Source organism: Balaenoptera physalus (genome assembly GCF_965194825.1).
Source record: "Balaenoptera physalus genome assembly, chromosome: 15".
In the NCBI taxonomy this organism is placed as follows: Eukaryota; Metazoa; Chordata; class Mammalia; order Artiodactyla; family Balaenopteridae; genus Balaenoptera; species Balaenoptera physalus.
In genome coordinates, this window is record NC_138894.1 from 13,841,766 (window position 1) to 13,869,448 (window position 27,683).

The 27,683-nt window shown below is 43.0% G+C and overlaps 2 protein-coding genes across 4 annotated transcripts in view; one reads left to right on the forward strand and one right to left on the reverse strand.

Moving 5' to 3' along the window:
• ZC3H8 (zinc finger CCCH-type containing 8) overlaps positions 1 to 27,683 on the reverse strand; it is a 201,721-nt gene that overhangs the window by 36,903 nt on the left and 137,135 nt on the right. The window lies entirely within an intron of this gene.
• Positions 4,754 to 27,683, forward strand: part of TMEM87B (transmembrane protein 87B) — a 51,111-nt gene continuing 28,181 nt past the window's right edge. The window contains exons 1-12 of one of the 3 annotated variants that reach the window (XM_082426834.1): positions 4,953 to 5,083; positions 5,755 to 5,933; positions 7,975 to 8,035; positions 11,601 to 11,692; positions 13,500 to 13,634; positions 14,597 to 14,650; positions 16,080 to 16,170; positions 17,990 to 18,051; positions 18,291 to 18,474; positions 21,377 to 21,476; positions 25,437 to 25,530; positions 27,064 to 27,134. In XM_082426834.1, coding sequence (XP_082282960.1) covers positions 8,005 to 8,035; positions 11,601 to 11,692; positions 13,500 to 13,634; positions 14,597 to 14,650; positions 16,080 to 16,170; positions 17,990 to 18,051; positions 18,291 to 18,474; positions 21,377 to 21,476; positions 25,437 to 25,530; positions 27,064 to 27,134 — 914 coding nt within the window. In that variant the 5' untranslated portion in view covers positions 4,953 to 5,083; positions 5,755 to 5,933; positions 7,975 to 8,004. Of the gene's footprint in view, positions 5,084 to 5,754; positions 5,934 to 7,974; positions 8,036 to 11,600; positions 11,693 to 13,499; positions 13,635 to 14,596; positions 14,651 to 16,079; positions 16,171 to 17,989; positions 18,052 to 18,290; positions 18,475 to 21,376; positions 21,477 to 25,436; positions 25,531 to 27,063; positions 27,135 to 27,683 lie in introns of all 3 variants that reach the window. The other 2 variants (XM_082426833.1, XM_082426835.1) reach the window with 2 other exon arrangements.

Here is a 27,683-nt window from a genome sequence, read left to right on the forward strand (position 1 = left end):
AAAACTCTGGATTAAAAAGCCATTTAGAGTAGACAGTATTTTATATAAAATATGTTCAATCTGCTAGTGTCACCTACTGGTGAGGATTGGCTAGTGTTCTAGAAACAATTCTATTTCCTAGTGCTCTTCAATTTTAATGGTTGTATAACAAGGGGTCTGTATGAAGCATTAGTAAACAATAAAATTTTGACACAATAGAAAAATATTTATATGATATACAAGTTTCTTGTGAAAAGCAACTGTTAGAAATTCAATCTAGCTAGTTACTTTGTAGAATGTCCCTCAATTTGAGTTTATCCGAGGTTTCCCCATGATTCAATACAGATGATGCATTTTTGTCAGGAATACCACAGAAGTGATGCTGCTTCTTTTCAGGACATCACAGCGTGAGACATATCATGTCAATTTGTCCCACTCCATGTGATATTAACTTTGGTCATTAAGGTGGTGTCTGCCAGGTTCCTCTACTATAAAATTACTATTTTCCCCTTTGTAATTAATATAGTTTGTGGCAGATACTTCCTCAACAAACTTTTACTAATTTTAGAATCCAATTGATGATCCTTTCTGAGTCAAGTGTAAGTATGACAGTTACCAAATGATGATTTTCTAACTCCATCATTCATTCTATATTTATTTGTTGGTGTCCTACTGTAAGGAAGAGGTTTTCTTTCTCTCCTATTTATTTATTTAATCATTTATGTATTATTATTTATTACTGATAATAGACATCTCAATAGGTGTGAGGTGATATCTCATTGTAATTTTCTTTTTAATTTTTATTTATTTATTTTTGATTGTGTTGGGTCTTCGTTGCTGCGCACGGGCTTTCTCTAGTTGTGGTGCACGGACTTCTCATTGCGGTGGCTTCTCTGGTTGCAGAACACGGGCTCTAGGCACACAGGCTTCAGTAGTTGTGGCACACTGGCTCAGTAGTTGTGGCTCATGGGCTCTAGAGTGCACGTTCAGTAGTTGTGGTGCACAGGCTTAGTTGCTCCACGGCATGTGGGATCTTCCTGGACCAGGGCTCAAACCCGTGTCCCCTGTATTGGCAGGCGGATTCTTAACCACTATGCCACCAGGGAAGCCGCTCATTGTGGTTTTAACTTTCATTTCCCTGACGATTAGTTATGTTCAGCATTTTTCATGTGCCTGTTGGCTATCTGTGTGTCTTCTTTGGAGAAATGTCTATTCAGGTGTTTTTCCCATTTTTTAAATTGGGCTATTTGTTGTTGGTTTTTTTGCTATTGAGATGTCTGAGTTCTTGTATATTTTGGATATTAACTCCTTATTGGATGTGTGGTTTGCAAGTAGTTTCATTCTATAGGTTGCTTTTCATTTTGTTGATGGTTTCCTTTCCTGTGCAGAAGCTTTTAGTGTGATGTAGTCCCACTATTTATTTTTGCTTTTGGTCCCAAATCCAAAAAATCGTTGCCAAGACTAATGTAAAGGAACTTAGCTCCTTCACTTTCTTCTAGGAGTTTTGTGGTTTCAGCTTTATGACCAAGTCTTTAATCCATTTAGCATTGATTTTTGTGTATGGTGTAAGATAGGATCCATTCTTTTGCATATAGATATCCAGTTTTCCCAGTACCACTTATTGAAGAGACTGTCCTTTCCCCATTGTGTATTCCTGGAGACTTTGTAGAAAATTAATTGACCATTATGCAATGGTTTATTTCCAGGGTCTCTATTCTGTTCCATTGATCTATGTGTCTGTTTTATGCCAATAGCATACTGTTTTTTTGGGGGGGAGGGTTTTTTTTTTCCTGTAGCTTTGTAATATAGTTTTTAAAAATTTTATTGGAGTATAGTTGAGTTACAATGTTGTATTAGTTTCAGGTGTACAGCAAAGTGATTCAGTTATACATATACATATATTCATTCTTTTTCAGATTCTTTTCTCATATAGGTTATCACACACTAGTGAGTAGAGTTCCCTGTGCTATACAGTAGGTCCTCGTTGGTTATCTATCTTAATTAAAATAGTGTGTGTATGTTAATCCCAAGCTCCTGATTTATCCCTCTCCCCACGTTTCCCCTTTGGTAACCGTAAGTTTGTTTTCAATATCTGTAGGTCTTTTTCTGTTTTGTAAATAAGTACATTTGTATGTGATATAGTTTAAAATCAGGAAATGTGATGCCTCCAGCTTTGTTCTTCTTTCTCAAGATTGCATTGGCTGTTTGAGGGTCTCTTGTGTTTCCATACAAATTTTAGGATTTTTCTGTTTCTGTGAAAAAATAGAATTTTGATAGGGATTGCACTGAAACTGTAGATCACTTTTGGGGGAATGTGCACTTTAACAATAATAATTCTTCCAATTCAGAAAACTTTTTCAATCGTTTCTCTGTCATCAAGGGCTTTGTAGTTAATAGATGTTGTTTATCTACTCTCATTGACATCAAGCAAAGTTTCAAAAGTGCTTCTCCCTCAGTTCACACCCAGGGCTGCATGGAAGATCCTATTTATGACCAGCTGATAGAGAGGTTAAAAGCCTGAGCTTGGTACATAGATGGATCAGCTCCATATGTAGGGGCAAGTTGAAAAAGGATAGCAGCTGCACTCTAGTCTTACTCAGGGGTGGCCTTGAAAGACAAAGGTGAGGAAGAAATCCTTCCAGTGTCCCCAGGGTGGGGCACAGGGACAGAGCTTTACGCAATGCATCTGTTTATTCACTTTTTGTGGAAAGGGAAGTTGTCTGAAGTTGAAACATACATGGATTTATGGGCAGTGGTTAATGGCTTAGCCAGCTGGTCAGGAATCTGGGAGGAAAAAGATCAGAAGATTTGGGACAAGGAAATCTGAAATAGAGGGATGTGAGTGGATCAATGGAAAAGGACACAAAGTATCCTTCGTAAATAATATTGTACTAACGGGAGCACCTACAATGGAAGAGGCGTTAAATGGAGATGTGATGGTAGCCACCACCATTGCATCTTTTAAAGGTAGCACTAATTTCTGCCATTCCCCCCAGGAGACAATATGGTTTGGCCAGCGGGGCAGATTCAGAGGCTTCTACTTGGACTTCCCTGTTAAGACAGCTCTTATTCTAGACACCAAGGACCAGTGTAAGGTCATTTCAGCTACTCATTGTGTATATTCCAATTATACAATCTGGAACCAGGATAATTACCACCATGTGGGTCTGTGGACCCATTGGATCCAACTATGGGCCCAGACTCTATTTATTACTTGGCCCCTTATGCCTCTCATTCTAATAGGGAGCCAATACCAACTCAGACTCTGTGTCCAACACTCCTTGAATTGTTTGGGTATCCCTCTTTCCCCAATGTACAGTGACCTAAATAAATTACCCCTTTGTGAAGCCATCTGGTCCTGGATCTCCTAACGTTTCTCCTCTTCCAGATGTTCCACACCTCACTTGTTCCAGCCAGATACCTTGGTTCCAGCCTCAACTCCTCTCCTTCCTAAGCTCCAATATCTAATCAATCACCAAGGTTTTTTAATTTAAAATCTCCATCTCCCACATTTCTGGAATCCATCCAAATCTCTATTCTAATGGAAGCTTCTGTGGTTGAGGCCACCATCTCTGAATTACTGTAATTTATTCTTAACTGGTCATACAAAGTATTGAAATATTCTTAACTGATTATCTCATTGCCCGCCTTAACACAGTTTTCATATGACTGAGATTAACCAAAATAATCTGGTCACTTCATCCTCCTTGCTTAAAAACCATCATTGCCCCTCTGATGTCTTAGACTAAAGTGCTTAGGAGGACCTGAATGTTCTGCTACTGTTTAAATATTCACAGTCTTGCCACTGTCCATCTCACACCAATAACTAGTCATCTGGTAGGTCTTTCTGTTCCTCCAGGCCTTGGCGTAGTCTATTATTTCCACCCACATAGAAATGATCACAACTGCTTGCTGGGAAAGGCACGTATGGAATGCATGTGCTGTCTTTATTACACATTAGGCTCTCAATAATTACTGTCTAAATAAGTGACTAAGATGACTGATAAGGCCAGATCCTCTTGACTATAAATCGATCCTATTTTACGTTAATGACAATGTTAAACTAGGATTGTATTCTCCCTCTGGACATTATTTACATTTACATTTAATAATAAATAAACTACTGTAGTTCTCTTTGACAGCAAGACATTTACTCAGGTTTCACAGTCAAAAATGCCTGGCGAAGTACACAGTTAAGACAGACCCAAGCTCTGCCCCTCTGAGCTTTAAGTAACCAGGCAACTTTATTTGTTCTAAAAATCATTAACCATCCTACAGACATTATACTCACAATACAATGCCTTGGGTTCAACGGACAGGACCTCAAAGCACTTTCCAGGCACTTACCATGAATTTAGAGAACAATTTGTTTCCCCTGAGCTGAGGGGGTTGGGGGACAAATGCAGAGGATTCAAGAAACTGAAATACACAGAGAAAAACTTTAGCTAGTAGATCCATCCTATATTTCCCACTAAGCATCCGACCAGAGCCATGCGAATTCTGGGACCTCAGCTTCCCGCCTCGGGCTGAAGCCGCTTCCAGCTCGGACCTGATTTAGAGCCCCGCCTCCCCTCCGGCCCCGCCTCCCCTCCGGCCCCGCCTCCTACCCACGACCTGACTCTGAGCCCCGCCCATCTCCTCCACGCCCGCCCGGCCCCGCCTCCACACTACAGCCCAACCCTGAGCCCCGCCCCTCGCCTCCTCTCCCAGCTCCCCTCCCTGCCTGGCCCCGCCTTTACGCTCGGACCCCTCCTTCTCTCCCGCCCCCTTCCCTTTCCACTCTCTGGCCCCACCTCTAACTCCACGCCCCGGCCGGCCCTGAGCCCCGCCTCCATGCCCCAGCCACACTTCCCGGACCCGAACCCTCCCGGGGCGGAGCTGCACCAGGTGCGGGCCTGGGGCGTGGCGGGCGCCACGGAGCGCCAGGTGCGGCTTCCGCGTCAAGATGGCCGCCACCAGCCAGGCCGGGGTCTGGCTTCCATCCCGCGCCCGCCTTCCCGCCAGGCGCCCGCTGCTGCGAGTCGCCCTCTGCCTCCTGTGCTGGGGCCCGGCGGCTGTGGGCGCCGTCCCCGAGCTCGGGCTCTGGGCAGCGACGATCAGTGACGTAAGTGGAGTGTCGGGACCCAGGCGAGGTGCTGCCGGGGCCCGCAGGTCCTCCCCGGGCTCTCTGGGCTCCAGGAGCCGGTCCCGGGCTTGTTGATCTGGCCGGGCCTGCCCCGGGTCCCCTGAAACTTTCTCTGGGCTCTTTGTCTGCTCGGCGCGGGGAGCGCCCCCTCCTCCGGCCCGACCTGGGCTGTGGGGAGGATCTGTCAAGCTTGTGTGCTGGGGGATTGCTGTCCCTTCTGAACCCTGTTCATGAGGATCACCATTCCCGAAGTCCTGGCCCCTCGCTCTGCTCCGACATGCTCTGGCTAGATCAGGTCCTCGTTTTTTCAGACCTGAGCCCTCCTAGCGGCATCTTTGGATTTGACCTCTCCTCGTGCCCGGGTGCAACCACAGGGCCACACCCGTGTGGCCACAGAGTGGATTTTCCAGGGCTTCAGTTTCCGCATAAATTTAGAAAGCGCTTGCGCCTTTTTTTTCTTTCTTTCTTTAAATGAGAAGGGAACATGCAATAGTCACCCCACCCCTCTTTCCCTCTTCTTGGGTTCCTGACATCACAGCTCCGGGAGTGTGTGTGGGCGGGGGCGGGGGCGGGGGCAGGATGTGTAATTAAGGGATGTCTGTCTGCAAGGCTAGTCTGGAGGCATGAGTGTGGAAACTCTTCCTTTCCAGGGCAGGCCATTTGAGAACTTGACATCCAGTAGTTACATGAGATGATGTGGGAGGAATGCAGAGGTAGAATTTTGGAAAGATTTGCTGAAGAGGGACAGGAAATCGAAGAGGCCTTATCTCCTGCTTTTCTAGATTCAGAGGATTCATCCAGCTCCGTTTGAGATGAGTATTTTCCACATGTATGGAAACGATGTCCCAATTCTAAAGGCAAAACTTATATTTTGATTTCCTCAACCGGAAAGAGAAAGTACCAGAGGCTACAAATTCTTCCTATAACACAAAAGCTGCATAAAGGAAGGAGAATACATATCTTTCTGAATCTTTAAGACCCAGTGCAACCATTTCTTACAGGATTCTTCTGGGTTGGTGCCCTATTTTGTGTGCCAGTGATAGAGCCTGCGTATCTTCATCGTTAAATTTCTCTGAACAGTAAAAAGCAAAACTCAGAGAACCACACTTACCATTTGATGCTGCTTCTGTAGTGAGTGGGCAGTAGCATAAACTAAGTCCGAATAAGTTGGAAGTGAATCGGCTGCATACAGACTGGCTCCAGCTGGTGGATCCTACAGGGTGGTCTAGGCACAGAATTGCCAGGTCTCCTTTTCTTTTTTTAAAGTGAAGTCAGATTCCATATTTTTATTATGTCAACTAATTAAAAAAAAAAAAACCGTTTAAAGGCCCCTTGTGGGCCCAACACACCCCTTTTATAGGTTGGATTAGCCCCACTCCGGTCTCCAGTAGCAGCTTTGGGGTGTGAATGAGGAAGCGCCATTGAAGGGTTTTAGACATAACCTGCTAATCACTGCGGCTGCTATCAAAGGATGAATTACAGGCTCCGGTCTGGAGGCGGAGGTACCAGTTATTGCAGAAACGTAGGCCTGAATTAGGGCAGTGATGGCAGGAATGGAGAGAAAGAGCTAAATCTGGGAAGTGCCTGTGAGATAAAGTAGGCATGCCGTGGAGATGGGGTGACGGAGGTGAGAGACGGGAAGGAGCCATGACTGGGGGTGGCAGCGCCTACAACCACGGTAGACAGCGCAGGAAGAGAGCTGGTAAGGAGCAGGGGGGGAGGTGTCTGGATTAGGCCAGGTGAGTGTGGACCGTCTATTGGACGTCCCAGTGGACATGACCTTTAGGCAATTGGGTATGTGGATGTGCAGCTCAGAGGAGGGGTCTGGGCCCGGGGTTTTATTGATGTTGAAACTGTTGAGGAGGGAGAAGAGGTTATCAGGAAAGAGCTGCTTGTCCTATCAGTGTTTTTCCTTAATTCCTAACCACATGTTCGTTTATCATAATCCCTTCTCACAGGATTTTTTTTTCTTGGTGAGGGCAGACATTAAATAACTAACTAGTGTGAGATTTCATTTTGGTTGTGGCACGGGGTTGTGAGGAATGGGTCTTACAGACCATGGAAGGGAGGGCCTGGCCTGGTGTGGGCCCCAGTGGAAGACCCCCTGTGGAAGGGGATATTTGAACTGGGTTTCCAGGGGTAAGAAGGAACTAACTAGATGAAGAGAGCGACAGGGAGGGGATTTCAAGTAAGTTTCAGGTTGACTACTAAGGTCCTGAGGGCAGGAAGGAGTGTCATGTTTTTGAGGACCTGAGAGAAAGGTGCAAGAGAGGTGGGCAGGCCTTGGTTTTGCGGGGCCCTGTGAGCGGCAGTGAGATGTGGTCTCTTGTAAAGAGACAGCGGTAAACCATAACTTAGGGAGAGGGTCAGTTGTTTTATCAGAAGTGCATTTATGTTGATACCACGAGAGCAGCTGCAGATGCACAGACAGGTTCTCTGTCTGAGCAGCAGTCATCGTACAGTGGCAGCCGCCCTCACCCGCCGTGTGTTGCTGGCCCCAGGAGCCTTCCGGAGCCTCACATCCATTGCAGGGAAGGAGATTACATGAGACAAGGTTCTAAGCCAGTGAGTGATGTGATCAGATTTATGTTTTTAATGCCTTTTTTTTTTTTTGGCCGAGCCACAGGGCATGTGGGATCTTAGTTCCGCGACCAGGGATTGAGCCTGTGCCCCCTGCAGTGGAAGCATCGAGTCTTAACCACTGGACTGCCAGGGAAGTCCCAGATTTACGTTTTTAAAGAATAATCACTCCAGGCATAGGAGTTAAAGGATTTGAACTATGTATTTTCCAGGATAAAACTATACTCTTAAACAGTAGAGAGAAATGTTTTTAACAAGAGCTTTCTGTATTTCTTTGTTTTTCATTATAGAAATCAGGACCTTTGATATTTAGGAAAACTATGTTTAACTCTACTGAGATCAAGTTTTCTGGTAAGTATAATAAACTAATATAACAGTAAAATAACAGTAAATTATAAATGAGCAACATGTAATATCAACTAATGCATTAATATAAACTAACATAACACATTGTAATATTATATATTTTAAACTAGGCAAATATTTTTAAGTGATCCTAACATTTTAAGGGTTTCTTTTGTTCCAGTCGGGTCATAGTTATTTTCAAGAATGAATTTTTCTGATCCTGTCTCAGAAAATGTAATGTGAATCATTCTTTATCATTCTTTAGAAATTATAGTTAAAACCTAATAAAGTAGTCTTCAGCAAAAAAGTATTTGACCTCCGAAATTTGACTCTGAATCCCTTTTAAAATTCAGTAAATTCTTTTTATGGTTATATGAAATGCCATGATTGTGATGAAACCTTTGTGTTTCTGAAAATTTTCTAAATATACACATGATCACAGTATGAAATAAAAATTATTAGACACTAACAATTAGGATTTTAGAGCTTATGAAAGTGAAAATATTTGCTAGAGACTGTGTTGTCTATGTAAATACTGGTGTGTCATGACTACCAAGTCATAGATCCTGAGGTTTGCAGTATTTTTAATGAGTTTACATTGGATCATATTTACTGTGCACTAACCCCTCTAGGTGTTTCCAGTAACTTGACTAGGTCAGTTGGTTGCCAGAGTTAAGTTTGGGGTAAGGAGTAGTTTTTTTGTTGGGTAGAGCAAATTGGCTTCATGGGACCCACAGCCGTGACCCTTTCATCTCTCACACCATCCTCTGATCATTTGTTGGAGAATTCTGCCATGTGTGGTCTTTGCTGATGGAAGTAGGCCAGCCATCAGCTAGAAAGCAGAGGCGGTTCAAAGCAGCTTCGTGATATAGATCATCAGTGGTGATAAGAGCTTGGTAAGAGGGAATTGAAGCCCAAGGTGGGAGAGGAAAAAATTTTGGCCTCTCAATGCTTTAATAAATTCATGTCTCACTGTCTAGACAAGATTTAAAACACTGGTGCAGACAAAAAAATTACATGGGGGAATAAAAAGTTATATGGACCACTGAAACACAGAATGTGATTTTTTTTTTAAATCAATATGTAATGTCCGAGATCAGCCTAAAAGTAGACCACAATTTAGTATTAACATATCTAAAGAAAGAAAAATGAGGCAGCAGAAGGGAGTTAGGAACAAAAGCGTAACAAAAAAAATGAGGGTTTAGTCAGGTAAAAGCTGGCGGTGTCCCAGCACTGATGGGAGAGAGGTCTTTCTTTAACTACGACCGTAGCTCTAACATTGTGGCTGGCGGGGGTGGATGAAGTGCCCACCTGAGCCTCCTTGTTCTGCTGCCATATTCACCAAGCAGCCTTCTCATCACAATGGACATTCAGGAAGGTGTGCGGAAGAAAGAGAGTTAGTTGATCATTATACATCTACTTTATAGTTACTGTTTAAGTGAGTAATTAGGCATTCTGGTTTATACATCTACATCCGTGGTGTGAAAGATGAAACTGAGTCTCTGAGTTCTCCCAGAGCCACATTTTATTTTATTATTATTATTTTTTAAAAATATTTGTTAGGAATGACTTTTTAAAAAAATAAATTTATTTATTTATTTATTTATGGCTGCATTGGGTCTTCGTTGCTGCGCACGGGCTTTCTCTAGTTGTGGCGAGCGAGGGCTACTCTTCGTTGCGGTGCATGGGCTTCTCACTGCGGTGGCTTCTCTTGTTGCGGAGCACGGGCTCTAGGCGTGCGGGCTTCAGTAGTTGTGGCGCATGGGCTCAGTAGTTGTGGCGCGCGGGCTCTAGAGCACAGGCTCTGTAGTTGTGGCTCACGGGCTTAGTTGCTCCACGGCATGTGGGATCTTCCCAGACCAGGGCTCGAAACCGTGTCCCCCTGCATTGGCAGGCGGGTTCTTAACCACTGCGCCACCAGGGGAGTCCCAGAGCCAAATTTTGGTGCCTACAAAGTTAAGCATTGGTCCCTTGGGTATGTGTCCATGCTGTTTTGTGGATCAGATGCCTTGCTTTCCCTAAGGAAAGCTAAGGTGACCCCTCTTAGCTACTCCATTCAAGATGCAGTCATGTGGAGCCACTGGTGAAAAATCTCTCAGTGTAATTCACCATATTAACAGAATAAAAGCAATACATCATATAATCATCTCAATATATACAAAAAAGCATTTGAAAAAAATCAGCACCTATCCATGATGAAAACTCTCAGAAAACTAGAAATAGAAGGAAATGTCCTCAACCTGATAAAGGGCATCTATGCTAAATCTATAACTTAACATTATACTGGCAATTCTCCCCAGATTGACCTATAAATTCAATTAATCCCAATCAAAATCCAGGCACACTTATATAGAAACTGGCTAGCTGTTTCTGAAACGTATATGCAAATACAGAGGACCTAGAATAGCCAAAACAGTTTTAAAAAAGAACAAAGTGGGAGGGCTTTTACTCTCTGATTTCAGAACTTAACATGAAGCTACGGTAATCCTAACACTGTGGAATTGTGGTAGACACATAGAACAGTGCACATCGTTGTCAAATTGACTGATTCATGTCATAATTATGAGTCAACTTTTCCCGCTTTGTAGATCTAGTACTTTTGTTTGGATAGTGGATATCGTGAATTTTACATTCTTGAGTACTAGAATGTTGTATTCCGTGAACAACTTTGTTCTGGCAGACAGTTAAGTTTCTTTGGGGTCAGTTCAATCCTTTCCAGTTTTGTTTTTAATTTCTTTTAGGGTGGATCAGGAGTAGCCTTTACTCTAGAACTAACTTAACACCACTTCTAAGGTGTGACTCTTCTGCGTCTCTCCCAAACGCTAGGTGTGTTTAATGAGGCCTCTCCACTCTGGCTAGTGCAGACTCTGGCTAGTTCCCATCCCCATGTGAACTCTGAGAATTTTTCAGCTTGTCCCTATGCACGGGCAGGCTGTTATGCAGCCAGAGACCAAGGATCTGTATGCAGATTTCATTGACCCTTTCTCTGTGTAGTTCCCACCTCTTGGGTACTCTGCCCCAGAAACTCTACCAGCCTCAGCCTTGGTTAACCGTAATAATTTAATTTAAGGAATTTAACTGTCTCATTTTGCAGTGACTTTTCGGAGAAATTAGGTAATACTTTACTCATTGTTTCCTTAAAGTAGTCTATTTTATTTATTTATTTTTTAAAGGAACATTTATTTATTTTTGGCTGCGTTGGGTCTTCGTTTCTGCACGCGGGCTTTCTCTAGTTGCGGCGAGCAGGGGCTACTCTTTGTTGCGGTGCGCTGGCTTCTCATTGCAGTGGCTTCTCTTGTCGCAGAGCACAGGCTCTAGGCGCGCGAGCTTCAGGAGTTGTGGCACATGGGCTCAGTAGTTGTGGCGCACGGGCTTAGTTGCTCCACGGCATGTGGGATCTTCCCAGACCAGGGCTCGAACCCGTGTCCCCTGCCTTGGCAGGCAGATTCTTAACCACTGCGCCACAGGGAAGTCCAAAGTAGTCTATTTTAAATTGCGTTCTTGAAACCTTAAGTTTATATTAGAGTATATATATTATTGTTCTAAAATGAGACTTTCTTTCTCTGAACAGTGAAGTCATTCAGTTGCTCTGGGCCTGTGAAGTTTACCATAGTGTGGCTTTTGGAGCATCATACCTGTCACCATGAATATTCTGAGCTGGAAGTAAGTAAAACACAAATTTTAAATGTGTCTAAAGCTATGAAGGAAAAATTAGGAGTTTAAAGATTTATTAGCTTATCAAGTGAGGAGGCCAGAAATAGAGAAGTGCCACAGATTTTGGGACTTAGGCAATAAATGCCTTAATTATATCAAAGTATATGCTTTCTGAGAATACAGATCTTTTAGTTTCCTTGGATCTTATGAAAAATGTTAGTAAATATTTAAATCAGAGTTGTGGAAACCATTGATAAAGGGGACTGTGGGTCACGCACAAATGAAAACCAACTCAATTTAAAGAAGAAATGTAAAAGTTTCACTTCATTCAAAAAATTAGTCATAGGGAACCTAGAACTTCAGTGAGTATGAGTAGATTTAGTGAGTATAAGTAGACCTCAGAAAGAGGTGAGGAGGGAAAAGGAGGGGGAGAGTGTGAGAGGAGGAAAAAGAGACCGGGTTAGGTCAGTGTGTATTTCCTAAGAACAAAGATATTCCCTTAGATTACACAGTACAGTGATCAGATTTACGAAATTTAACAGTGATACAATGCTAATTGATATAATAGCTAATAAACCATATTCAAACTTTGCCAGTGTCCAACAACATCCTTTTTAGCAGCTTTTTTTTTTTTTTTCTCTTTTCTTTTTCTGGTACAGGATCCAATCCAGGATCACATTGTATTTCTGCAGGTTTTTTTGGGGGGGTGGAGGTGTTGAGGGTGGTTCATGACATGACATTGATATATTTGAGGTGTACAAGCCATGTATTTTTACAAAATGTCCCTCAATTTGAATATTTCTCACGTTTCCTCGTGATTCAATTCAGGTCATATTTTTGTCAGGCATACCAGAAAATATACTGTTTTGTCCCATTTTTGGTGATGTTAACTTTGATCAGTTAAGGAAGTTTCTGCCAGGTTTCTCCACTGTAAAGCTACTACTTTTCTCCTTGTTGTTAACAATAATTTGTGAAGAAATACTTTTGCATTTATGTGTAGATATCCTGTTTTTTCATCAGTCCTTGTTTTAACATTCTTTGATTCTTGCCTGAATCAAAGCACAGTTACCACTGTGATGATTGCTAAACAATGATTTTCTAATTCCATGTTTTCTTCTACATTTATTAGCATTCGACCATGAGGATGCGCTCTTTTCCTCTCTCTTATCCGTCTGTCAGTCAGTCAGTCAATTATCATTATGGACTCATTGACTTTAACTTTGTTGGGCGGGTTATAATCTATTACTGTATTTATGTATTTTGCTCAAATTGTCCCATATTTGGCCAATGGAAGCCTCTTAACCTTTTCTTCATGCCTGGGAGTTGCCATTAGGAGCGTGGTTTTATTCATCCATCTAGGAGCCTCGTTGTTCGTTGATGTGTAAATGAGTGTTCCCCCTGCACTCAGTTGGGTTTGCCATCTTTGCTTTATGTTACTAAGTGTTTGGTTTATCTTTCCTTGTAATTAAATGCTGCTTTCTTTCTCTGTAAAATCTTTTATACCTGGAGTAAAATGGAAGTAGCCCCAGGACAAAGTATTTTGTATTTCTCTGTGAACCATTTCCTTGTCGTAACATCTTAATCACTTTTCTTACCGTAAGAGAATGCTTATATTATGTATTACTGTACCTGAGCACATCAGAATGGCTAAAATGTTATGTTTAACCTCAACTGTACTGAAAATTATATTCAAAACTTTTTCTTTTCGGTATTTTGTTCTATTGCATGTTTCAAGTGTTCCAAGCTGAATAACTTTTTAGTATTATTTAGATATTACGTGGAAATAAATTATGACATAGAATCTTACTTTGCATAGGAGCTGTCACAAAAACATGAACTTAGTGTCAGTGAAGACTTTTGTGGTCATTATTTCAAGAACAGCGAATGTTGGACAACAAAAAGTGAAAACTTAGATTGCAACAGTGATTTACAGGTGTTTCCCTCATTGAATGTGAGTACCTGTCTTGCCATGTTGAAATAGAATTTATGTTTCTCCCAGTGAATGCAAGTATCAACGCCTGTTTTATCAGTATTTTGATAAAGGAAGGTGCTTAATTTGTCAATTTTTAGGTTTAGTTCTTTTGTGTGTGCGGCAGTACATAATAAGTGGAACCATTGTTCCATTTCTTTGTGCCTTTTGCAGCAGTATCCTTGAAAGAGGGTCCTTTTATCATCCTTTCATGATTTTCTGTCATTCCATCCCTCGTCTCTCTTCTGCCCACCCCAGTCAGGGCTTTGCCCCCATCATCCCATCAGAACAGCTGTAGGTCACCAGTGACCTCCATGTCATTAGATCCCTAGGTCTGTTACTCCTACTGAAGGTCTGTCAGTGTACTTGACTTACCAGCGTTTAACACACTTGAACACTCTCCTTTGTGCACGTTCTCCTCCTAGCCTAGAAGACTAGATTCTAAAATGTTAACAGCAGTCATCTCTGGGTAGTGAGGCTGTGGGTCATTTTAACTGATTTTTTTGTCCTGTAAATTCTGAAATGAAAATGTCTTTAATAAAAATGTTAAAGGGTTGTTTTAAAAATTTGTGTCAAGGTATAATAAATATACATAAATTTACAGCAAAGCTTGCATATCAGAAGTGTAGGGCTTGATGAATTTTCACAACCTGAACCCACCCGTGTGAATCCCGATCAAGAACAGGGCATTTGAGCACCTCGAGCTCCCTTTGAGTTCCTACTACCCTCCCTGCCAACGGTAACCACTGCCCTGATTAAGGAAGTAAGTTTTCAAAAGTAGGATTTTGTTACGCATGTTTGGGATACAGTGAGGTTTGTTCTCTGGTGTTCAGCTTTAATCTTTACTTTTTTCATAACACATTTTTTTTCTTAATTGTTAAAAGTATTTTTCCTTATGGAAAGGCAACGCTATAAAATGAAATTATTTTATTTTATTTTTCCAGAATAAAGAACTAATAACAAATACCGGAAATGTTTCAAACCAGGAAGGGTCAGCGGTAAGTCATTTTATTTGCCTTTAAATCAAATACATACAAGTTAGAGTAAGACTGATCAGAATCTGTTGATGGACAGATACTCAGAGAGTGATCTAAAGTAGGGTTAGTAGAATTAGGAAAGAAAAAAGAAGCATTATTTAAAACAGTGTATTTCCTTACATGTGTCTGTGTGAATTTTGTACATACTTGGTTCTGTCTTTGTTGAAAAATCTCTTTAAAGTTGTGATTTAACGGTAACTTCTATGTAGTCTTTCTTTATTTTAAAAAATAAAATTCCGCTGCCAAATACCTGAGACAACACAGCAGTGGGCTGATCTGTATTGTCCTTAAGGAAGTAAAGAAATAGATAGAAACCATGATGTAGCACGAGGGGGAGGGGAAATTTGGAATTTGGGGAAATTACTTGAAGTCAGAAGACTAAGAGGTTGAGAGGATTACAAGGAGTTGAGTGTAGGGACTGAAAGTGGATTTAGAAGAGCTTGATGTTTGCCTTTAGACTGGGACTCTTCTGCTTTTATACTGTTTTCTCCAGCCATCTTACAGAGTAGTCTGATAGTGGAAGGGCATTCACTCTGCAGTGAATGGACCAACTCTGCAGTGAGTGGACCAACTCTTTGCTTTGCACAGACTGTCACAGGTGGAGGAGTAGGAAATGAGAGGGAAGGATAGGAAATACTCAGGAAGGAGGAGTGTGAAAAGTTTGGTCCAGCTACATGGGGGCACTGCAGGGTTCACAGGCAGTGCCAGGGGGCAGTTTCAGGCCTCAGTGAGACTGCTAGCAACAGAGTGCCTTAAGGAATTTAAATACTTTAGCCTATACACCGAATCTGAGTCATTTCCAGCAATGTTATCTGACATCTTTCTCCCCCAGTTCAATTAAAAAAAATACCCATTTAAAAACTGAAAGCTTGGGACTTTCCTGGTGGTCCAGTGGTTAAGACTCCGTGCTTCCAATGCAGGCGGTGTGGGTTCAATCCCTGGTCAGGAAACTAAGATTCCACGTGCCGCAGGGAGTGGCCAAAAAGTAAAAATAAATAAATAAATAAATAACTGAATGCTTGATTATACTAGGATATTAGAAAAACTATTTGAAAGATAGTATTAAATAAAACATAGAATGGTAACATTAGGGGGAAAACCTGTAGAAATATAAAAAGTAGAAAACATTGGCAAGTGGAAAAGACTTTTTTCCTCCTCCATCCCTTTGGGTCTGGGAGGATGGTGGTTAAAAAAAAACAAATGGAGGAAATCCTTCCACTACCCGCTATCCTTCCACAGCCCACCATTCCTTTTATCTGTGTGTTTTTTTTTTTAAAGTAACCCAATTCAGTTCTTAAAAGTTGTTTTAAAATGTGGTGGACAATCATTTAGCTATATCTTATATAGCAATTTAAAAAAATAACATGAAGGATTTCTTTTTCTGTTTCAGGATGTTGTAGCCAAAACACAGAGAGATGGGTTTCATATCTTTATTGTTTCTGTTAAAACAGAAAAAACAGATGCAAGCTGGAATTTGAATGGTATAGTTAAACAGTATGCATGTTTTATTGTCTGCTTTTACTGTATTCTGTATTTTTGTCATTAACCCAAATCTACATTCTCTGTTAAAACACATTATTCAAAAATGATTTTCTGTTAATCACAAAAATGAATAATCTGTTTATTTGGGGTACTTAGAACTTTATGCTTATCTTAACTCTAATATTTATTTTTTTAACGGAATGGAAATTTTAAATTAATTTAAGGTAAATTTTGGGAGTTCCCTGGTGGTCCAGTGGTTGGGACTCTGTGCTTCAGCTGCCGAGGGCCACGGTTCAATCCCTGGTCGGGGAACTAGGATCCCACAAGCCGCACAGCGTGGCCAAGAAAAAAATAAATAAAATAAAATAAATAAAAGGGTGAATTTAAAAAATAAGATTAATTTAAAAAGTTTTAAACTTCATAGAGGGATACAAAATTCTCCATCCTTCCAGATTAAAAAAAATTTTTTTTAACATGTAGAAATGGGTAGGCGACACCTTATTCGTACTTGAAGTGGATTATATTCTGTTTCTTGAAAAATGGCCATCATCAGGGGTTTAAAATTTTTGTTCTTTAAAAAGTTTAAGAAAAAAGAATCTGTTTGTAGCCTAGGAGTAGAAGTAGCATGTCTGGCAACTGTGGCTTCTGTGTTCTGTGAGCTCCCCTGCCTGCCCATAAGGTAGATGCTCTTTGCCTCGTGAAACCGTAGTTCCTGGTGCCCAGTGTGAGAGCGGGCTCGCACTAAGCGGTCTTCAAGGGAGCGAATGCTTCCATGGGTCCTGGAATTGCTTTAGCGGTCATTTTCTAGACTGGGTATCTGCTGGGCTGACAGTAGCCAAGCAGCATGTGAGGATCCTGGGGGTTTGCAAACTGCCCTGATTCACCCACTGGGACACAGAAGTGAAGCCAGCCTCTGTCTCTGAGGGGCACCCAGTCCAGAGAGGAAGGAGTGAGGTGAGTCAGGCATGGCCGCAGAGGAGGCCCAGAGCTGGTCTTCCACGGGGAAGCTGGTGGAGGGGCTGCTCTGGAGAGTGTGAAGCAGGCCTTCCTCCCGGAAGTGCTGTAATGGGCGCAGACCACGCCACACGGGGAGCAGGGGCCTTGCTGCCATCCTGCTCCCCAGCCTGTGCACCCTTCCTTCCCAGGTGTGGCGTCTTTTCCTCTGGCACCAGCAGGCAGCTTTAAGCTTCCGCTGGTTAGTAACTGGCGCAGTTGCTCAGCCTGGCAAGTCTTGCACTGTGTTCGGCACTCTGTTTGTTATTGCTCTCGGGCAACAACCCAAACTAGATTCTGGAGTTCAGTAAATTTTTTTTCTTTACTTTTTAAAATTAATTAATTAATTTGGCTGCGCTGGGTCGCCGCGTGCGGGATCTTTAGTCGCAGCGTGTGGGATCTTACTTGCGGCATGCGGGATCTAGTTCCCTGACCAGGGATGGAACCCAGGCCCCCTGCATTGGGAGCTCGGAGTCTTAACTGCTGGACCACCAGGGAAGTCTCTGGAGTTCAGTAATTTATCCAAGTTACGTTAAGAAAGACAGAGTCCTCAGCTAGGTCAGGGACTCAGCCAGGGCCAATCTCAGACCAGGACTACTTTGCTGTCTGCATAAGATCTGACTTGACCCACACTTTACAAGAGCATGTATACAAATACGTAAAGATATCTTCATACAGTTACATAATCAAAGGTAAAAATTCAGCATTTGTCAACTTGGTTTGTATTCTTGGAGTCTTAAAATGAGCTTACATTGAAAAACTTAAGGAAAACTGGTTGTTAATTTTAATGCCTTAATTTCTTTATCCCCACCCTGCCTTCACCAGTTTCTCTTTCTACGATGGGGCCTCATGGGTATATCTCTGCATCAGATTGGCCTCTGATGATTGTGAGTATCTCTTATCATTTTTTCCTTTTTTTAAAAATGAGTTTTGTATCCTAATTGGAACATTTAAACATTTTAAGAGCTCAGTGGTGGTAATTCCTTAGTAGCTAACACTTTGACATACCCTCTATTTCTGGTTCCATGGTGACTGGAAAATAAAGGATTGCAAACTTGAGTGTAGAAATGTCAATTTTCAAATGATCAAAAGACTTAACTGACTAAAATTGCTTCTCCTCCCACAGTTCTACATGGTGATGTGTATCGTTTATATCTTATATGGCATACTCTGGCTGATGTGGTCTGCCTGCTACTGGAAAGATATATTAAGAATCCAGTTCTGGATTGCAGCTGTGATTTTCCTGGGAATGCTTGAAAAAGCAGTTTTTTATGCTGAATACCAAAACATCAACAGCACTGGGTTATCAAGTAAGTGGTGACTGTGTCCATGAATATGGTATGACCCAAGAGTCTCCTAGCATTTGTGAGCAGAGCTGTGGGGACTCCCCGCCCCACCTTCATACAATGGTTTGGGAACAACCGTATAGATGACGAGGAGGGAAGCCAAGAAGAGAATATCAGAGTAGGACTCTGATCCAGGCTAGCATGTGTGTTGTCTTCATTTTCTGTTTTCTTCTTGCTGACTTTCCCTTACTTCCCTCCTGGGGAAAAGAAAATTCCTATTCCCTAAGGTTCAGCTAACCGTGACTGGCTTTAAACAACACAAAGTTCTGGACTGGGGACATCGGGTGCTGCCAATCCTTTTTAACATATGTCTCTGTTTTTTTCCCCCATCCTCTTTCTTCTCCTTTCCCCTCCAAAGAAGAAAAGAAAATTTGGCCACAGGGAGTAAAATCAGTAGTGCCGGGATGGATGGTGACTGCAGCCTTTTTGCAAAGAACTTCATGTGACCGTGGGCGATACCATCCCAGCTTACACAGTGGAATGTGGGAAGCAGGCAGGGCATATAGTGGGGGCATCCTCAGATGGGTGCCCCAGACTTCTAGAAGATAGAGTTCAAAAGGGCCAGAGAAGTAAAGGTACAATTAATTCCATCGCTGAACCTTCGAAAGGGAGATAGCTCAGAAGGATAGAAAGCCCTCAGGAATGTGCTTCTGAGTGGTCAGTTACAAATGATCGTGGTACAGATTTTCAAAGGGTGTAGTTGTGTCTGCTCTTTATATTAAAATACTCCGGGAAAAAAAAGAGGGTGAGTTGGAAAATACATGAGACAAATTTAGCATAATGTTGATAACTATGGAAGCTGAGTGATGGGTACATGGGAGTTCATTATATCGCTTTCTCTGTGTTGGAGAATGTTTGTAATTTCCCAAAATAAAAAGTTTAAAAAGACATGTACAAAACAGTAAAGAAAAGACAAACATCCAGGGAGGCATGTTAGAGGTATTATTACCCTATAAGAAGTTTTAGTGACGTGTGTGCGTGTGTATGTGTGTGTGCCTGCCCTAAACCAGATAAGGAAGGAAGGAAGGATAGAGCTGCTGCATATGACTGGGGGTTAAAGCATTCTTGAATGTCAGAGAAGACAGATCAGCTCCTTTGCTGCCAGTGGTGGGGGTCTCTGTCTAGAAGAGGGTGGCGTGAACTTGGGTGAGGGGCAGCAAAAGCCTGAGATCCATGAAGAGAAGGAAAGACTATCTATCTGTCGTCCTCAGGGCCTTCAAGCCCTCTGAGATGACACCAGAAGGCCCTTGGAAGAGAAACCCAACACTGCTGTCCTTGTCTTTGAGGAGTCCTGTGGAAAGGAGAGGCGCCAGACGGGGCCTGGGCTCATGTTGTTTCTGATTTTCCCAAGTGTAAATTCTGTAACCCAGGCTGTCTTGCTTAGCATTGGTCCTGGAAGGATAGACTTCAGAAAAATCAAGCAATGATGATTTAGTGATTGTTAGGACCCAGCAAGGATACATTAAGAATAGGTCGTGTCAATTGACTTCTTTGTTTTGTGCTTCTAGATTGGCAGTTAGGCAAATGTAATAAATTTAGTATATCTGCACTTCTTCAGGGTATTGGACATGGTCTCTAGTGGTTTCTTCTGGAGAAGGCAGAGAAACATGAACTGAAAACAAGAATATTAGGTGGATTCACAACTAGTTTCTGAATGGCTTTCTCCTCTCCATCTTTACCGCCAGCACTCTCAGCATCTCTTGGCTAAATTCTGGAATAGACTCCTGTGCGTTTTCCTCACCTACAGTCTATTCCTCTCCAAGCCATTAAGTAGAGCAATCTTGATAAAATAAAGCTGTCTACTTTATTCCAAGGGTCAGCAAGCTTTTCCTGCAAAGTCTACACAGTAAATATTTTTGGCTTTGCGAGCCATGTAGTCTGTGTTGCAACTTCTCAACTACTGCCATTGGAGCATGAAAGCTGCCACAGACAACAAATGGGCATGGCTGTGTTCCAATAAAACTTTATTTACAAAACAGATGTAGGGCCAGATTTGGCCTATGGACTGTAGTTTACTAGTTCCTTTTTCACTCCCTTGTTTACTATCATTGACTTCCCACTGCCCTTAGCAACAAGCCCTGACTCATGGCCTGGCCTAAAACTGAGGTGATTGGGCCCCACCTCTGCCCCAGCCTCTTTTCTTGACCTCCCTCGTTACACCCTCTGCTGCAGACATGCCGAACTTTCAGTTCTTGCAGCATATTTTGCTTTGTCTCTTTTTCCCTCCATGCCTTTGCATGTGCCATTTCCTTTGCTTTCCCCTTTCCCTCCTCCAAACGGTTAACTCCTACTCAGCCTTCAAACCCTGGTGTAGATGTCACTTCCTATGAGAAGATTTTCCTGCCTCGTGTGGATTAGGTCGCTTTCATCACAATCCTGGGAGATACAGCGTTACCTCCAGCACTTGCTGAGTTCTGTCCATTTACTTGTCCCGACCAGAGTACAGGCTTCACAAGGGCAGGGAACATGGTTTGTCTTTTACTGTGATAGCCGCACGGTAGGAGCGTGAATGAGTAAATGATGAGGGCAACCTGGAGAAAAGAGAGCTCTTGAGGGCATTATGGTTTTCAGATATTTACAGGACAGGAAAGGGCTCCAATTCTTTGCAGCCTCAAGGGAAGAATAAGAACAGAGGGGAGCTCGGGGAGACAGATTTGCAGTGGACGTGAGAAAGCTGTACCCAGTAGAGCCGATCAGAATCCCCTTCATTGAGGTTTCAAACATCACTTGGATTAGATGACCTTTAAATTAAATGTGGCTAATTCGTCTGAGGTCAGGACGTAACTGTACACAGTACACATTTAGACTCTTGGAGGTAGGCGTCCAGATGGACCCAGAGCGAGTGATTTTCCTTCGTCCCCCTCAGCCCAAGGTTTACTGATCTTTGCGGAGTTGATATCTGCGACTAAGAGGACGCTGGCTCGCCTCCTGGTGATCATCGTGAGCTTGGGATACGGCATTGTGAAGTAAGTACCGGGGCCCGGAAAAGACACTGCATCCCCATCCTGTGATCCCATCCATCTCCGCTGTGACCCCTGTGAAACCCGACACCTCTCAGTATCGTAACACAAACCCCAGAGGGAAATACCTGCAAGGACGTGTTTTTAAAAGATTTCCATGCACTGGCTATTTTATTCTTTTCTCCGATAAAGATCCTGAATTTGAATTCCAGTAACTTTAGAGTTAGATGAATAATCAACTATAAGGATAATGGAACATTTTAAATGATTCTCGAAGTTCAGACCACTTTCTGTTTCCTAGACAGCACAGTTAGGGGTCATGATTGTGTATGAGATATTGTAAGAGAGAACGCTCTGATTAAACACCAGGTTCAGCAGAATTTCTGGCCGAAACCTGGCAGTCGCCTGAGGCCCCGCTTTCGGGACCCTCTCAAGCAGATCTTTTCTCCCTCTTACCTTTGAGTCCCTGGGCGTGAACTTGGAAGAGCCTGTTCCCTAAGACCCTCTGACTCCCAGAAACTCAAGCCCTCACACTGGACCACAGCTCCATCTTCTGATGGCAGGCCTTGTCAGCTGCCAGGGTTCCCCGCATCCCTCCCCGCTCCGAGCACTTGCTTTACTGTCTTTCTCCTCAGCACTTCATTGTCAGGCTTCCCTGTGATTTCAGTATCCGTTTGAGGATCCTTTAAGAAACCTGACCTCACCTCCTCACCTCTGCGGCTCTTACCTGTCACCTCCCCTCAACTACCGAGTCCCCTGGCCATTTTCTAGACTTGATTATTATTTATTATTGTGTATAATGGCACCCTCTCCATGGTGGCACATGTAAGCAATCCACTCTTCAGCCTCCCCCATTTCCTGTTTACTTTCTCTAATATGTCAGCTGTAGGCACTCTTGGTCCCTGGTGTGGCCTCCGGCCTATTGATCCCACCGCCTTCCACGGTCCGGCAGGGCACTGATCACCCCTGCCACCCCTGAGGGCCTCCGCCTTTTCCTTTGTCAGCCTCCCTTGATAAATCCAGCTCTCCATCTGCGCAGGTTCAGCCGGGGCCACAGAGTCAGCCTGAGAAGAACACCCCCGACCCCACTGCCTGGCTCATTTCACTTCATGACCCTGAACTTGAAGGGCGCCCTGAGTGCTGCTGGCAGTTCTCGATCCCCTTGCCATTTGTGTTCTGACTCTTCACTCTGCGGAAGACCACTTACCCCTTCTCTCTCCTCACACCTCCCTACCCTCATCCATCGTGGCTGATCTTGGCTCTTTTCTCACTGAGGAATTAGAAGCCATCAGAAGGGAATTGCGGCCGTCAGGTCTGTGTCATCCTCCCCACCTCTGGACCACACGCAGCGTGTTCCGCTCCTGTAAGACGTGGACCATCCCTGTGTGTGGTTAAGCCCCGCCCTGCCCTGGTGCCCTGGGTCCTGTTACCTCCTCTGTCAAAGAAGCTGTTCCAGCAGTCTGTCCGTTTTCTCTGATAGCGTCAATTTCCCTCTCCGGTGGGCCATTCCCATCAGCACACTGTTACTTCTGTCATCTTCAGAAGCAAACCCTCCCTTGAACCCAGATGGCCCTCTCCTCTGCTTCTCCTTCATTGCTTTTACCCTGTGTGCAGCAGCATTTTTCCAATGTGTTGTCTGTACTTGGCCGCTTCCACTTCCCTCATTTTCTGTCCTTGTGAGGTTTGGCCCCATTCCTCCACTGAGATTGCTCCTGTCAAGGTCACCTTGACCTCTCCTTGCCAAATCACAGGGCCCCGCTCAGCCCCCCGTGCAGGTGCCCTTCAGGAGGTGGAGGCTCCTTCAGGGTCTCCTGTGCTGGAGCCCCCTCGTCTTCCCGAGCTCCAGTGTTGGGGGGGGCCCTGGGCTCAGGCCCCAGACCTCTGCTCTAGTGACTGGCATCCCCGAGGCTTTCTCATCCAGTTCTGTGGCTCTGGCTGCTGAACGAGTCCAGAATGGGCCCATCCCGCCCCTCCACAGCCACCACCCTGGTCCAGGCCACCAGCTTCTCCTGCCGAGACTACACTCCAGTAGCCTCCGAACTGGTTTCCCTGCTTCTGCCCTGGTCTCCCGTCAGTCTTTTCAAACACAGCAGCAGCCAAGATGATTCTCTTAAAATGTAACTCCAATTTCATTACTTCTCTGCTCATTTCACTCAGTGAAGCCCAAATTCCATCTTGCGGCTTCTCCGATGGCTGACCTCATCTCCTGCCACTCTCCTCCCAACACTCTGCCCCCTCCTGCTGGTTTTCTTGCTCTCACTGTTCCTTAAACACAGCAGACACTTGGCTCACAGCGCAGGAAGGGCCTCTGCTTGTCAGCTTCTCCCCCGGATCCCAGGCGTGGTTTGCTCCCTCACTTCCTTTAGTTCTCTGCCTCACCATCACCCCCCCAAGGGAGGATGGCCCTTTGGGACCCTAATCAGTGCCCATCCTCCATCGCTGTAGCCCCTCATCCCTTTTGATGTGTTTCTTAGCATTTGTTGTCTCTTCCCCCCACTTGCGTGTGACTTCCCTGTATTGTGTCCTGCTGTATCCCGAGGCCCCAGTGCGCTGGGCGGCACACAGCGTGCACTCAGTAACCGTGCACTAATGCACGCACACGTGCTTCTGAGCTCCGGACTGGTGCAGTTACCAAGACTGTAGCAAGGAAACCTTCTTTTCATCTGTTTTGCTTTCTTTTGTGTTTTTGGCCTTAGTACAGTATAGAGAACACAAAACCCTCTGGGTCCCAGGGGCAGCTCACAGCTGTAGTTATGACCATCAGGTCCCAGGGTGCAGAGGGTGGTGGCTGAGAAAGGGATAGAAGACTGAGCTGGTGGGTGAGGGCTCAGCCCTTTTTGACTGAATCCCTTCACTGTCAACTTGTGTTCAACCCTTACAAAGCGAGCGCAGTAACAGTTCTGGCTGTTGCAGGGTTCCAGAAGGCTGGCTATAGTGAATCAGAATTTAGATTAACTAAATTAGATAAATTGTCTGAAATATGAGCTATGGGTATTAGTTCAGTTTTTACTTAGATTTGTTTTAAAATGACTATCATAAGTATTTTTTTTTTCAAAACCAGTTTTTTCTTCTAATTACTCTGAAAAAAGGGTTTTTGAGTTAAAATGTATTCACAATAAATTCTGACTTGCAAGTGTCATGAAATTTCAGTTCTTTCTTTTTTTTTGGCCACGCTGTGTGGCCTGAGGGACCTTAGTTCCCCGACGAGGGATTGAAGCTGGACCCACCGCAGTGAAAGCGCCACGTCCTAACCATTGGACCACCAGGGAATTCTCGAAATTTCAGTTCTATTTTCAAATGACTAATTGCAAAAATCATCATCTTTGCATGTTCTCAACTCATTTATACTTTCAAAGAATCAAAACTGTTATTTTAATTCTTTTCAATTCGAAGAATGAAAGCTGAAGTCTGTTCGGACTGTCGTTTGGGAGTATTGCGAGAGGAAGGCAGTGGGATTCGATCTCCTGACATCCTGCTCTTTCTCTGCCCAAGTCATAGAATCAGTGGATTATCGCTGACAAAACACATCTCAGAACACTTTACAGTTTCTGTTAGTGAAAGAATTAAATGATTATTTCTGCCAGTGACACTTAGAAGTTGGCACTTACTTCCTAGGTTTCATCACTCTTCTCGTCCATTCTATAGACATAGTACCTGTGTTATATTAATCATATTGCTTGGATTTCGGCAGCAAGATCCTCTGGCCTCAAAAATATTGCTTCTTAGGCATCAGTACAGCTTCAAGTCATAGAGAAGGAGGCCAGATTTCCCTGAGCCTGTTTCTGCCTTCTTCCCAGGAAATAATGCTGTTTCCTAAAACGAAGTACCTCCGAGGCGGGAAGGGACTGACGTAATTGGATAGTGACATCCCTGGTGTTGGAAATGGGGCCAGTTACTGTAGTCAGATACGTTTTACTTACCTTGCTTTTTCTTTTTCTTTTTTCTGTTTGCTCCTGCTTGTTCCAGGCCTCGTCTAGGAACAGTCATACACCGGGTCATCGGACTGGGGATTCTTTACTTTATCTTTGCGGCTACTGAAAGCGTGATAAGAGTCATTGGGGTAAAAACTACATCATTCCACTTGCACTTTTTTTGTTGTTGCTGTGAAATACGATTTTACTTTCTATCTCCTGAGATGAATTTTTAAAGATAGGAAATTTGTGATAAAGGCCCAATTTGAGTTTATTTCCCCCCCTGTGGACTCTTTCCCTTTTTTAATACGTCCTGAACGTATAAGGCTAAACAGAGCACTTTGTAAAATGATGTGGTTATGAAGGCACCACGTGACGTCATCCTAGGAATTAGCTCCATCTCAAAAATGTTCGTGGTTGTTCTTTACGAAGAACATTCATCTTTATCATTACGCAGTCTGAGCACATTCATTTCTTCCTTAACCCTTGGTTTAAAAGTGAAGAGAAAGTTCATTTTACCTTGTGTGCATACAGATATTACACGTCATCGCTTTTTAAAGTCTCCTTTGGTTGTAAGTTTTCCCTGACTCTCGTGGGCTCAGAATTTGGGGGATTCAGCAGACTCCACGCTTGGAAGAACCAGGAGGAGGTCGTGTTCTGGGGAGAAACGGCTCTAGCAACATGGGCAGCAATGGTTTACTCTCGAGAAGAGCGAATATTTGTATTTGTGAAGACCCCTACATTTCTAGCTCTCGGTTTTCCTTAATAATATGGCTGACGACCGAGTGATTAAGAAGCTTATTATATTTTTACTTGATTCAGAGAACCTTGAAATTTTTAGTCAAAACGTCTTTTGGATTAGATGTTTAAATCAGATCACTGTGTACAGAGTGAATAATCTGTATATTGCCACATAACGTCTACTTCATGTAGGTTGATCTGACCCTTAAAGCAGGACATTTGTCCAATAATGTTAAAAGCTTCACTCTTCTTCTGGTGTCTTTGACACATCTGCATTCTGGGTTAGATACACCTGCTCTTTGAAAGGTGCATTTATTTTTACTTTTACATAATAATGAAGAACTTTGCATTTACATGTATAATTCACAGAAAACTCATCTTTGCTAGAAAGAAAATGGAAAGGATAAGCATCCCACGGATAGATTGCATTGTATTTCTTTAAAATTTTACACAGTCAGCATCTTAGACGTGACCGTTTTAAATATGATTCTCTGTCAGCTCTTGAGTACGCATCCAACCTGTGGTTTGTTTATACCCTTCCACACAGTTCCTCTTCCTTATTTTACTTTTTTCATGTCCTTTCACATGCGTGGGGATGAAGAGGAGTCCATTTCTTTGGGAGCCATGGCTGCAGGTTTGGTGCGGAGAGGGCAGAGATTGAAATGGTTGACCTGAGTCGGGTGGGACGCGCTGTGTTTTATTTGCCACTTTATCGTACCCTTTTATGTTATCACAGGACAAGTTGATGACAAACATTTGTTGACACCAAAACAGATAACTTTCATGTGCTCAAACACAATTCTGTTAGGCAATAACGTCTTTTATGTGGCCTTTTATAAAACGATGATATGAGATAAATTGTTTTTCTACATCAGATGATAATTATTATAATACAATGAAACTTTTACATTCAGATTTTTTTCCCTATTTTTATTTTTCAGGGTTCTAACCATTTAGCTGTTGTATTTGCTGACATTATTTTAGCTGTTATTGACTCCATTTTTGTATGGTTCATATCCTTTACTGTGTCCTAAAATTGTTGTATCATTAAAATCAGATTATTTTTAGTTTGTAATAATAATAGAAAGAAATATACTTATGCATTATTGTTACCTCAATATAGAAATTTAGTTGAAGGTGAACAAGTAACGATTCCTCGAACAAAAAATGTCCTTATTTTTTCTATTAGTTCAGCAAACTTAAATGCACATATTGAGCGATCTGGTAAGGAAGACAAATACATAACTAGGAGCAACATAGCAATAGTAATTGCCATTTTAGAGAGGTGCTATGCAAACAGAGGAAAGAGAAATTTATTCCAGGGTGAAAATCAGGAAAGATTTCAGGGAGATGGTGACATTTTAATTGAGACTGAGTGGACAAATGGGGGTTTACTAGGAAAAGGACTGAGGGGAAAGCATTCTGGGACGATTTAAGGGGACCAAATAGTTGGAAGCATGAAAATATAGGGACAGTGGCACGATGTCTCAGAGTAGCTTGCCTGTAGGTAACGTGTGTAGGAGAATCATAGAAGGTGGGACCAGAAGGGAAGGATAGAATG